Source organism: Madurella fahalii, assembly GCF_045866475.1.
Source record: "Madurella fahalii IFM 68171 DNA, scaffold_3, whole genome shotgun sequence".
NCBI lineage: Eukaryota > Fungi > Ascomycota > Sordariomycetes > Sordariales > Madurella > Madurella fahalii.
In genome coordinates this window covers 296,851-309,875 of record NW_027263973.1, presented here as the reverse complement: position 1 = coordinate 309,875, position 13,025 = coordinate 296,851, and the positions used below count along the sequence as shown (strand labels likewise).

General features: G+C 52.1%; 3 protein-coding genes across 3 annotated transcripts; 2 read left to right on the top strand and 1 right to left on the bottom strand.

The window, feature by feature from the left end:
* Positions 1-1,522: 1,522 nt before the first annotated feature.
* On the top strand, positions 1,523-3,111 carry MFIFM68171_05610 (uncharacterized protein; the record flags this gene model as incomplete). The annotated part of the gene is made up of 4 exons (XM_071061030.1): positions 1,523-1,570; positions 1,629-2,555; positions 2,606-2,891; positions 2,942-3,111. The coding sequence occupies 4 exons, from the start codon at positions 1,523-1,525 to the stop codon at positions 3,109-3,111; spliced, it is 1,431 nt and encodes a 476-aa protein (XP_070917131.1).
* Positions 3,112-3,188: 77 nt separating this feature from the next.
* MFIFM68171_05609 (uncharacterized protein) lies at positions 3,189-8,277 on the bottom strand (the record flags this gene model as incomplete). The annotated part of the gene is made up of 5 exons (XM_071061029.1): positions 3,189-6,982; positions 7,087-7,540; positions 7,606-7,656; positions 7,727-8,143; positions 8,206-8,277. The coding sequence occupies 5 exons, from the start codon at positions 8,275-8,277 to the stop codon at positions 3,189-3,191; spliced, it is 4,788 nt and encodes a 1,595-aa protein (XP_070917130.1).
* A 454-nt stretch (positions 8,278-8,731) lies between these two features.
* MFIFM68171_05608 (uncharacterized protein) lies at positions 8,732-10,313 on the top strand (the record flags this gene model as incomplete). The annotated part of the gene is made up of 7 exons (XM_071061028.1): positions 8,732-8,825; positions 8,902-9,175; positions 9,244-9,656; positions 9,705-9,831; positions 9,887-9,943; positions 9,999-10,095; positions 10,269-10,313. 7 exons carry the CDS (start codon positions 8,732-8,734, stop codon positions 10,311-10,313), a joined length of 1,107 nt encoding a protein of 368 aa, XP_070917129.1.
* Positions 10,314-13,025: the final 2,712 nt, after the last annotated feature.

Genomic DNA, 13,025 nt, shown 5'->3' with positions numbered 1-13,025 from the left:
ATAGCTGGACTATCAATGCTATAGGTCTCGATTAGATTAAGTACTTCGATTACTATACGGCATCTCGTATAAAGGGTAAATACCGGTTGTTAATCCTCGACAGCTACAAGAGCTACCACTCGACCGAATTCGAGCTCTACTGCTAAGAGTACCAGATCGTTATACTCTATATACCTCTGTATTCCTCCTACTACCTCCAGCCACTCGATATTGGCTGCTTTAGGCCGCTAAAGCAGGTATACGGTCGCTAGATCGAGGACTTAATACGCATGCATATCAACTATATGAGCAAGCTCGAGTTCCTTAATGCCTTCCGTATAGCCTTCTTTGTCTCTATGACAGAGAAAAATATCTAGGGTAGCTTTTTAGGTGCTGGCCTTGTACCGTATAACCTAGAGAGTATGCTTTCTAAGCTGGATATAAAGCTTCGTACGCCAATACCTCTGAACTCCCGGGCCGGTACCCCATAACCTTAAGTATTCCAGTGTAACGAGAGTCTCCAGACGAAGGTCAGGAGGACCCGCCGAATGATGCTGGATGATGTCACGATACAGGATAGATAAGAACCCCGTGAGGGAACTCTCTCACACGGGGCACTTCTGATCCGCAAGGATCAGTCTCTGTGTATTGATAGGAGGCTGTTCACCAAGATATCGCCCGCTGGTCCAGGTCTTTTCGGTATTAAGACATCGTGATCCATCTCCCTCAACGTGTTCCCAGAACAACCCCTTTACATCCAGACACCACATAACCCCCGAGAAGCCAACTCTCAGTCAACGCTTATCAAGACTCGTATTGCCAACTATCAAAACAGCTCCCCAACTTCGATATTGGCTGCTGTAGACCAGCTTACCAAGGGTACGATGGCTGTAATGCACTAGGTAGCCCTCCTTCAAGCAGAGGTCTCTTTGCTCCGCAAGGCCAACGAGGCACTAAGCAAGCACCGGAGAGCTAAAAGAACACGTGTACAGCTTGGAGGATCACTCACTGTACAGGATGCACAGGAGGTACTAAGTCAGGGGGCTCTGGGTGGGGAGGGAGTGCAAGAAACGCAGCCGGATAGTAGTGTTATAAGGGGGAGTCGTACGAAGGTTCGGTGCTGTGGCGTATGCGGTAAGCCTGGCTACAATGCACGCACTTGCCAGGAGGCTGCAGAAGTATCTGATTCAGCTGTTTCTGATGTAATTATAGTCGGTTCCTAGTGTTGTTGTTTTGTAATTGAGGATAGTGTTCGTTGAGTGGTGGGGTGTGCGCAACTCGCTTGTCTGCGCAACTCGCTTATCAAATACGTTAGTTCCGTGGCTTGCAGAGTGGCTACGGCAATTACCAATCAATCGTTAATCCCATCTCTCCATTCATTACGGGGATGGTGCGATGTGCGGGCCGTATCCGATCCCTGCCGCTGCATGATACACGATCTGCAAAAGGTAGATGCTTAACCTACTGAGCAGTAAGGTAATTTAATCCCCCTCTTCATACATCTTAAAATTTCTGAAGGGCTGCAGATAGTAATTCGGCCTCAATGGGGGCAAACCAGGACCTTGTACACTTTCACTTTGACTCCTACAATGTAAGCTACCGTGTACCCGTCCTAGTATCCTATTTTTATAACAAGCAATGTTTACCAGGCTGGGGCCGGATCCTGGGAGATCGACCTCGAAAATCCCAAAAATTGGTCGGCAGGAAAAAGATGGACCACAACGCTACTCACGTCGCTTTTCCTACTGGTATCGCCCATTGCGTCAAGCATCGTCGCGCCAGCATTACCTGTCCTCCAAGCCGAGTTCCGCATCTCAACCGCGTCCGAGACACAGATGATCCTCTCTGTCTTCATCTTGTCATCAGCGGTCGGGCCTCTAATAATCTCGCCGCTCTCCGAAGTCTACGGGCGCCGCATTGTGTTACACTGCACGATGCTCACCTTCTTGGTCTTCAACCTCGCGTGCGCTTTTTGTAAGACGAGCGCACAACTCCTCGTCCTGCGTTTCTTGGCCGGTATCGGGGGATCTGCGCCAGCTATCGGCCCCGGCATTCTCGGGGATTGCTGGAGACCCGAGGAACGCGGTAAGAGCCTGAGCTTGTACTACGTCTTTGCTCTTCTTGGCCCTGCCTTGGGGCCCGTCATTGGCGGCTTCATTGTCCGCTACCTGGATTGGCGCTGGGTATTTTACTCAACATCGATCCTCTCTGCCGTCATCCAGGGCATTGGACTCCCACTATTTCCGGAGACTTACCCATTAGTTATACTCGCGAACCGAAAACGTGCTCTGCGGCACGACACGGATGCGGCTCTTCCCGTGGGTAGAAATGCCCAGGCCATCCTGCTTCAAGCGTTGGTTAGACCATTCCGGCTCATTGGGACCCAAGTCATTGTCCAAGCCATGGCTCTCTACCTGGCCTACGTGTATGGGCTTTTATATCTGGCCCTCTCAACCTACGTCGTGGTCTGGACAGATGTGTATGAGCAATCTGTGGAAATTGCCACGCTCAATTACCTCTCCCTAGCCCTGGGTTTCACATTGGGCACACAGATCATGGCCCCAGTCTCAGACCGCGTAAGACTCCTCACTCAGCCCGAATGGCCGTCTCTTAACAGGTGTGACAGATATACTCCTATCTCCGGTCCCGAAACGGAGGTGTGGGTCTACCTGAGCATAGGGCACCGATCCTGGTGCCGGGTGCTGTTCTCATCCCGCTCGGGCTCTTCCTCTACGGGTGGTCGGCACAAATGCAACTGTTTTGGGTCGTCCCAAACCTTGGAGCTGCGATCCTTGGCGGAGGGATTGTCATCAGTATGCAATCCATCACGTCTTACGTGGTAGATGTCTACCCCTTGTATGCCGCATCGGCCACAGCCGCTCTCACGATACTCAGAGCTATTGCGGGTTTCAGTATGTCATTAATTAGGTACGAGATTGAGTGCAATACTGATTGAACACAGCTTTTCCAATGTTTGCACCATACATGTACCGCTCACTCGGTTTTGGATGGGGGAATTCTGTCCTAGCGTTCTCGGCGATGGCTATCTCCTGGCCGGCCCCTTTTATCCTATGGAAGTTCGGAGGAGCGTTGCGGGCCCGGTCGCGCTATGCCATCAACAATATAGAGTAATATCCGCGTGTGGATGGGTTGGAATATCTAGAAGTATATAATAGATAACCGGTGAAAAGCATCTTGCGAAATACGGTCTACTGACTTGCACTGCTCGCTTCCTCGAATACCTCCCTCTTCTCGTCTTCAAACGCCACAGCGTGCTTCACAACAGCCACTTCTTCAGTCCTCGCAAACAAGATATCTCCCTTCCCGTTTACTAGAATCCTCAAGGTCCCCCGACGATTACACCAGTCGCTTGGAATGAAACAATGGTTGACATGCCTGAAACCCAGCTGTTTGCCGTCCAGGAACTCAATAGAGCAGATTCCCAGTCGCTTGTCTAAGAAGAACACCTTTGAGTCAGAGACTCCAATGAGATGGGTAAGATCCTCGGTGACGCTGCTGAACGCAGCCGAAGGCACCAGCTCCCCTTGATGGGCGCAAAAGTCTCTAGCGTTCAGTAAGTAAGTTGCAGTCGTCGAGCTTCCCACGTACAAATCCGAGTACTCGACGAGGATCCGACTGTTGGGTGCCTCAATGACGCTCTTGACGCGCCGCGACTCGGGGGAACCCGGTATTTTGGATGCCAATTTCAGTTCGACCGCTGCGATCTTTAAATAGCACGACTTCCAATCCCACACCTCTGCGCCGCTAGTCCCGACCAAGATTCTCTCCGTCTCGTCCAGGGGATTGTTAACCCAACCAAATGGCTGGCGCGAACCGAAGCGGAACGTGGATATGCGTGTTTCGGTAGTCAGATCCCAAACCGCATCCAGCTCCGCTGTTGAGACCAGGAGTAGGTCATTCGCCCTATTTAGGAGCAGATGGGAAATGGGTACTTTGCGATGAATGTCCCCGCGAACATCGATCCGCTCGACCGGTTCGGCGAACCCCCCGCTCCCGTCGCGAGGAATGTGGAATACCATGAAGCGGCCGGACGAGTCAGAGGTAACTAGGATGTTCGCTCTGTCACCCCAAGCCATCAGAGTCACGGAGATATGATATCCGTGTCGGTATAGCAACCGTTGCGGCTTGCCGTCACCAGTGCGATAGAGCCAGACGCTCCCGTCTGACTTGCCGATGAAGAACCATTTGCTCGATTCCTCGGTCGCTATGGTTGTGATCTCGACCTCCCCGTCCATGAGACCGACAATTCGCGGTTCCGGAGGTACCCAGTTGGACGAAGCGTCGTCGCTTCGTGACCTGGCTGAGGGCAGCGAAGGTTCCCAAACGTTGCACTGCGTGCCTCGTGCGTCGATGAGCCGCAGGCCGTCCGAGCTGAATGACAGGTCCCGAATCCCGTAGTCTACCGCATTGACTCTAAAAAGCAGCTGCAAGGTCTCGAAATCGAGCAGTTGCACCATGCCGGCCGCGTTCCCTGTGGCCAAGGTCGCCCCATCGGAACTGCAAGCTAAAATCTGTGCATTTGCTTCGATGATCTTGATGAGATTCAGCTCGTCGTAGTCGAACAAGCATAGATCACCATCCTCATATGCGGCAGCGAGGAGAGGGACCGATTCTTCCGGGTGGAAGACCAGTGATGACGGGGACGTGTTGGTTCCCAAAGCGAGCGAGCCCAAGTCCTGATTTTCCCGCCCAACAAACCCTAGAAGCTCGTCGTCTTCGAGATCCCAGAGCTGGATTGGCCTCCCCCGGTAGGCGATGGCGAGAATTGTCTGGTCAAAGGAGAAGGCCGCAAGCAATGGAGGCCGCCGGAAGTGACCTTCGTCGTCGAAAGCGGATCGCCAGGGGTTGTCGACTAGGATTTCCCCGGACTGTAGCGACCATCGGACGGTTGTATTATTTTTAAGAGCCGCAATGATGCCGTCTGCCCCGTCTTGTAGGGAGAAGGTGAGAATGTCGTGCGCAACCGTAAAGGTGAAGCGCGGGGTATCGCCTCCTTCTAAATCCCAGAGTTTGAGGTCGCGGCGGCCTGCCGAGACCAACCAGGTGCCGGTACGGTCAAAGCCTAGACGGCGCACAACGTCACCGTGGTTGAGTTCTTTCCATCTCTGACAAGTCACAGCGTGGTGTAAGACCACCGAGTTCCCGAAGCCGACTGCGAAGTAACCTTCGCCGGACGCTACTGCGTAACACTGTAGACCGCCTGAATCGATGCAGGATAGACGATCGTCCCATCCTACGTCCTGGATGCCAACTACCTGTATACACCGGGCTGGTTTTCCAAACACGGTTGCAATGGCGGACGATGATGGGCAGAATGGAGGTATGAGGGAGTAGATGGATGATGGCCGTCGAGCAAGAACTGTGCCAAATTTGGCCACAAGGCGATGAAGGTCAACAGTCCATGCATCGGCGAGCTGAATCTGTTCTCCTAGCGGTGGGAAATACTTGGACTGACGTTGGTAATAGTTCTTAATGAGGTCCGCCGTCCTGGCCAGGACATGGAGGCTGTCATGCTTGGCTAGAAACTCGATCCAAGTGAAGACATTCTTCTCTAGAAACTCGTGGAGAAGGGGCCCCACTACAATATTATTAGACGTCGTTTTCCGCATGTGTTCGGAAAAGTGGAGTGCCGCGTAGGTCAGAAACGCCGACTGCTGTTTATGCTGTCGTTTTTTGCCGCCGGCTTTCTCACTCCCTCGTCTACTCTTTGGCGGTTTCATTTCGTCCGAGATCAGGAGTTGCAGACAGACCTGAAGGATCCGTCTGTGCCCAGGAATAGGGCAGAAGGTAAGGGGGGACTCCAGGCCCCGTTCTTGTAGGAATGTGCGAGCCGTGAGGTGAACGATGAGGACCCTTCCATTCTTATCAACATGAACCAGCTGACAACAGAGCGAAGGAATGGCATTCTCAGGGTCCTGAACAGTCGTTCCAATATCTAGCTGCAAAGCAGATTGCAGCTCCGCGACGGTGAGTGGCCGGATCGCACAGATAGTCCACATCAAGATCGCTTTCGCGACGGTAACCGAGTGAGATGGCCTAGCGAGTAACAGTTCCACGGCGCGGGAGTATAGCAGGTCCATTCCCTGCGGGACATCGTCTAATACGCGCTCGATCTGCTTCATTGTCCACACGGTACTCAGCTCCTCGAGAACGAGGCGCACCCACAGGAAGCATCCTTGGGCTTTATCGATAATCTTGCCGAGTAGCTCCGCCCTCTGCAGCTCCGTTCCAGCATGAATTTTATGCTGGTTATTCGCCAGGTACTGAAAAATGGAGTCTCGGGTGTCTTGCATTTGGATCTCGGTGGAGAGGACTGGCGCGATGGAGGGTATTTGTTCTAGTTGCGCGAATCCTGCCGTGATGTTCTCTAGCCGACGGCTGGTGATGAAAACTTTAACAGGTATATGATGTTCAAACTTTGAGAGGATACTGAAGAAGGAAGAAATGTCGGAACATTCGTCCAAGGCGTCCATGATCCAGTACTGAGGTTGGAATGCTCCGTTGTTGACTAGGACAGGCTCAAGAATTTTTCTCCAGATACTTTTCGCATTCTCTCGCTCGAAGCGAACCCCGCGGTCGATAAGCTGCAGCAGTTTTTTCCGCACATGGATATTCAGGACGGCCATTTGGTAGGTAATGGATAGGAGACATCCTGCGAGCGTGGATCGAACTTTGTCACCATGACGGAAGAAATAATAGCTGCAATCCGTGTTGAAGGCACTGATTGCTTTAATGACGTGGCTTGCCAGCACTGATTTTCCCGTGGCGGGCTTCGCATAGACCCAGTAAAGCTTTGGGCCTGAGCTGGGTGTTGTGCTCAACCACATCTGAAATGCTGTCCTATCGGTAAACCAGTCGCATGACCCTTCAACGATAATATCGTCAAGGTCTTTGAGGTCATCTTCGGGGACTTTGGGCATGCCGAGATACGCCTCTATCTGCTGAAGCTGACCCCAGAGGTGATCCGAGATTTTGGCTGACTCTGCGGAGGGGAAAAAACAAAAAAAGCAAAATAATCGTGTCAGCCCGTACGGATCGAACATCTAATTGTAGGCGTGGAGGGCGGGGGAAGTAACGACTACTTACCGCGCTTGGATATCTCATTGTTAATTGTATTGAAGGCCTCAGTCAGCGTGATGAAGCCGGGATCATCCGGAGACTCGAATTTGCAGATGCTACGATGATCGGCGTACATCAAGGACACCCGTTCCCCTGGAAGGCCCATAATAGCTGAGTCTTTTGGGACAATGAGAGCTGATGCAGCAGCCCCTATGCCCAGGGCTCTAGTTTCGAAAAAAGAGTACAGAGTCAGTTTGTCGCAGTAATGCCGAAACGTGTCGTTTACTTTGATCAAGCTAGCGCTGACTCGTTCGAGATCCGATATGTAGGCTCGTACGCCGTGCATAGCTGAGACCCGGAGGATATTGTTCAAATAAGTGGCGTAGTCTGATCCCCTGTGTGGAGTCGCGAGAAAGACCGTGGCTACGATCCTGCTTGCTAGTTCGTGGCACGAGGGGTCTTGTCGCGCCATGATATAAGCCTAGGCGCCGAGTAGCACGGTAAGAATGTGGCAACAGCTGTCAATAGACAATCGGAGAGGCTTGCCTCCTTGATGACGATGCCGCCCATGCTATGTGCGACGAAAACAATGGGATTCTATGATATCATCCGAGTCAGGACTGAGTGCTCCCCTCGAGCTCCGTTTATTTGCTGAATAATGACTTACAGTTGAGAAGCATTCCGAAGTACGAAGTGCCAGTAATAACGCCTGACCAAAGTCATGCACGGTGGCGGTCGAATGGCCCTTTGCCTTCCAATCCGAGTCATACCCGAAACTGTGAATCCGAACATTGCGAAAGCCTGGGTGACGAGGAAGCCACTCCTTGGGCCAGAAGTACGACGGGTCGGGCTCTAGGCACCAGGTTCGTGTGCTTCCACCTCCCAGGCCGTGAATGAAGACATACTCGATTAGCGGATCAGAGGGCGTAAATAAGGTATGAAGACCAAGGCTGCCGTGATGGTTGAAGTTGGAGGCTGGGCCGATAATGTCGGCCGACTTCGGACGGAAGGAGAGAACCCGTCGAAGGATCTTGGAGCTATTAGAGGGCAAGGGTTTCAGCGGTAGTGTTTGAGCCGAGGACAGCTGGAGCAAGTCAGTGAAAAGTCAATTCCAACTCGTGGAGATTATCTCGGCCTGCAAGATACCTTGTGGATGGCGGGGGTGGGGTCCGGCTCGCCTGCTGCCCCTGCCTTAGAAGTAGACCATTGGGACTCCATCTAAGATACGGAGAAGAAATACCCAACGAAATTAATCTCTTGACCCGAGCAGCTGGCTCCGTCTGCGTGGTCTTCTGTTGGTCCCTCGCACCATGATCGCTCTGCCCTTTGTGTGGGGAAGAGAGCACACTAGGTATGCGGTAAGCGCCGAAGAGCGGGATTGTGTGGTAGGCGACCGTGTTACAGGGCTGCGGGTGCACGCATATTTTGCTGAGCAAGGACACTTATGATTCGTGAGCTCGAACGACAAACATGCAAGCGGGCGGCGGTTAGGCGGCGTTATTGGTTGGAGGCCTCAAGATGTTGGAGCGGGGTCGAAATTTTGACCTGAGGCGAGGAGTGAAATTACAACACCCTGGTCCGTTGGAACTGATATCCTTAACGCCAGTCCAACCATCCGAGGTGTCGTTCCCCTCTCTGGAGCCTAAGGTAAAAAGACTTCGACCGATTGACTATGCCCGACGTCAAAGAGTGTAGCGATGGATACGTCCCGCCGCCGCGGAAGGGACCCAACCCCTTTGCTACGGTTGATCCCAACGTCATGGAAAGTCGGTCAGAGTTTCATATTGAATCGGGCGAGAGGAAAACCATCCCGTGCTAATTCTTTCTTCTTGCTCCACGCAGAACTGCCCCCGGGCTCTCGGGTAGTCGACGTCACCCCCCACGGCTCCAGCTTCTGGACCCAGACGGCTAAGCTCACCACGAACCTGCCAGATGGGTCAGAGCAGGCGTACTTCTTGAAGGTTGCATTGGGCGAACACGGGATGCGGATGATGAACGGCGAGTTTGAATCTATGACAGCACTCTATGCTGCGGTGCCAGACTTCGTCCCCAAGCCATGCGCGTGGGGGTCCTACAAGGATATTCCCGACATGCACTTCTTCATGTGCGAGTTCCGGTTAGTCTTCTTTGCAATCTTCAGAATCAAGCTTTGCAATCGCGTGGCTAATACCACATCCACATCAGTGACATGGTGGAAGAGTTGCCTGAAATCGAAGCATTCACCTCCTCGGTTGCAAGGCTCCATAAGAGTGCCGTATCTCCTAACGGGAAGTACGGCTTCCCCGTAACGACCTACATGGGACCGCTACCCCAGGACAATAGGTGGTGCGATACTTGGGAGGAGTACTTCGCGCAGGGAATGCGTCGAATGCTGGAGCTGGAAAGAGATGCGCAGGGGCCTAGCGAGGAGCTTGACGAGCTCGTGAAAAAGCTTTATGATAAAGTTATACCTCGTCTTCTTCGACCGTTGACTTCCCTTCGCTCTATCGAACCGGTTATCATCCACGGTGACTTGTGGTATGGAAACTGCTGCACGGATATCGCTACCGGCAAGCCGATCGTGTTTGATGCGTGCGTGTTCTATGCGCATAACGAATGTCAGAACTCGCCTCTTGCGTCCAAATGCTCCTGCTGACGCTTGACAGACGAGATCGGTACCTGGAGGCAGATGAGATACCGCTTTGGAAAGTCATATATCAAGGCGTACCAGAATTACTTCCCAGTATCCGCCCCGGAAGAAGACCATGATGACAGGAACGCTCTGTATTCAATGTAGGGGCTTCGCTGTTCGTGTATTGTGTACGTTGCTGATGTCCCGACTTTGCAGTCGCTTCGACATCCATTCATCATGTGCCTATTCTTCGTCAAAGAGGTTCCGGCGGGAGTGAGTACATTGTATGGAGACGTTGTGACGGTGTTAAACGCTGACCACATACCAGCTTCATGGCCACCATGCAAACTTTGGTCGACAAGTATCCTGGGGGGTATGAGGAGTGGGAGAAGCAAAACTTCAACCGCATCGCGCAAGCTACGAATGTAAGACGAGACCATGACACTGCGTGATGTAACTGGATTCGTCAGGGGGGAAGCCGGAGGGTGACAGCAGAGAGAGAGAGAGAGAGAGAGTTTAAGTGTGACTGCGTAAGAAGTACTGTTGAGAAGCCACCAAAGGCCATCCTTCTTCACCAAGTCTCCCCTATTGGAAACAGAGCCGCTACGTCATGATCCTGTACAGCTCGTCGCTCCTTGACTAATCGTACCACGGTTGAGTTATGGGCGTGAGGCAGCCCTAGTCTTTTGCCCTGGGTAGCGACATAGCCATTGATGTAGTCGATCTCCGTCCTTCTATCGGCTTTGACGTCTTGTAACATGGAACTGGTATTCGCACCTGTCTTATGAGCAACAGAAAGAACAAGGTCGAATAAGTTCTGGTTGGAAAACATATCGGAAGGTGGGTGCATCAGTGCCCGGACGATTGGCCCCGTCTCCTCGAGAAGCAACTTCATCACCGCGAGCCTTGGCGGGTTGCTAGCTAATTGTCCGTTTCGACAACGAAAAATGGCCGTGAGCGGGTTGATGATGGCGTTAACAACAAGCTTCTGCAGCTGGGATTTCCTGATCGCCTCGGTGGATAGGATGCTCGTCTCTAGCACGGTGGCTCGCGACAGACGTTGCACCATAACATTTTGAGTCGATACCGCATACTGATCTTGCATTGGGATGCCTCGACTTTCATCCACGAGGCCAACCAACAAAGGCCCTTTCCCGGCATGTACAATCGTGAACGGGTCGGTGCTGTAAACCCCGGCGCTGCAAATTCCAGCCCAGTATGACGGTCTCGTTTTCGGATCCGGGAATATCTTGGCGGATGCTTCGTCCATTGTCCCTTGGGGAGCGTTAGAAGCGATGCAAATGTGGTATGGAGGTGAGGGCTGAACAAACATACCCATTCCATTTTGAAGGAAGAGGATACTTGACTCGGAATTTAATCGGTCCTTTACCAGCTCAAGAGCACCGGTTGTCATGTAGGTTTTTGTGGCCACGATCAAGTACTTGATCGGATCGAGAGCACACTGTTTGCTGGTATGTTTTTGGGGTGATTGCGCCGAAGGTGGCAGTACTTCGACTCGAAAGCCAGATCTTTTATCGGGGATACCATTCGTGATGCATTGTATCCCATTGCCCGCCGACCGCCACTGGTCTTCTAGGCTTGGTCGATGGAAAAGTAAGGTAACAGGACTGGAAGCTTGCTTCATGAGCGAGTGAGCAACATATTTTCCCAGGTTGCCCACCCCGAGCACGTAGATCGCATCACCCGGCACAGGTTGGTGCGTAAACCGCCGAACTGCCTGACCTAAATAATCAGACCAAAGCGCACCGCGTTGCCGGCGGATTGCCTGTAACATGGCAGAGACGTTGGCGGCGTTCGGGCTCGACTAGTCGTAATTTTGGCGTGAGGAATCGGGTAATTACTTTGCCTAGTCTTAAAGTGCCGGGTTTTGGATTTTTTTAAGCAATGTTTCAAGGAAGACGGCAGTGTCAGAGTTAACAAAATCACGCCGCGAGACCGCGTCTGCAGCTGGCACGTGATTGGCTCGCAATTGTCTCAGCCCAATTGATCTCAGCACGGGATACGGCCAAATGAGATTTGGGATGTGGGGTTTTCGTCGCTTTGACGAGCTGGGCAGTGACCATGGGATCATAGTTCCGATTCACTTAAGAACATTACATCCCGCGGCTTGAGCGCTATAACATCAACTCCATATGAGATTTATTCGGTCTCGGATCAAGAGATCAAATCAACTATTGCCCAAAGGCAGTGGATTACTTGTCAGTCTAGTCCGGTGCCATCCGAGACACCGCCTAGCAGCATCCACCTATATTAGATATCACACCCATCGTCTCGCCCGCCAGTAACATAATGCTATTTATCAGGAATCCGGTAACACCAAGACAGCGGATCATGTGCCACCGCCTCGTACAATACCTGTGCCGAAGAGCGAATAATTATGGGTACTATCAGAGTAGCCATAGTGCTCCTTCAATGGGGTACGATGCCGCCGTTTTGCCCGTCATCCCCGATGTCGCCACTGGAAGCTGTTTTTGCTTTCCTATTGGCCTTCTGAATACATGGACCTGACGTGGCCGCGCCAGCATCACGCTTATTGTTATTCGCGCCAACCTCTCCAAGGTTCCGGGCACGTAGTAAGAATCATTCTGCAAGAACCGTTCTCATGGGCCGAGTATCCAAAGCATGTCCGCGAAAACATCTGCCGCCGTCCTGGCGTGCGGCGCGTAGAACACCATGTTCGCCGGTCCCACCTAGTATTCAGGTTTGGTGTGCAATTCCTTCCATGTCCTCTCAATCCCTCTCTCAAATTAGGTATCGCCAATTGTCTAGTGACTGACTTGCCAACATCCATACACCCTACCGTGCTTGTCGGCATCTTCACCATTCTGGCTGCGATGTTTCCGGGGATTTTGTAAGGGAGCTACGGAGAGCATCAATTACGCTGTGCGATCGCTACCTATTCATCTGCTAATTGTCAAGTGCAGTATTGTCGAGTTTTACGCCATAATCAGAAGCGGTGGGGTGGCTTTGTTAGTTGGTTATTAGTACCGTCGATAAAGCTAAGGCTCGGCATAAGTATCTATTCCCAAAAACGAATGGTCGGCAAGGTAAACAATCTTTAGTGGGATGTCCCGTTAGTATAATACTGTACTGGTGCTTTTAAGATCTTCTTGTACACCACCTATACTCCCACCAAGCTGGGAGAATGACGCTTGCATCCCAAACACAGTCCCTACCGTGAATCTCAATATTGGGCCACTAAGGGATTGCCGGAAACAGTAGCCAATGGGAAAGGGATGGTGATGATTGAGGCTCACGGATAGGCCTGGGAATGCCGGGTCTAGCCTCCGGCATGACAGCCACGCATAAATGCGGTGCGTAATTTGCGCATACT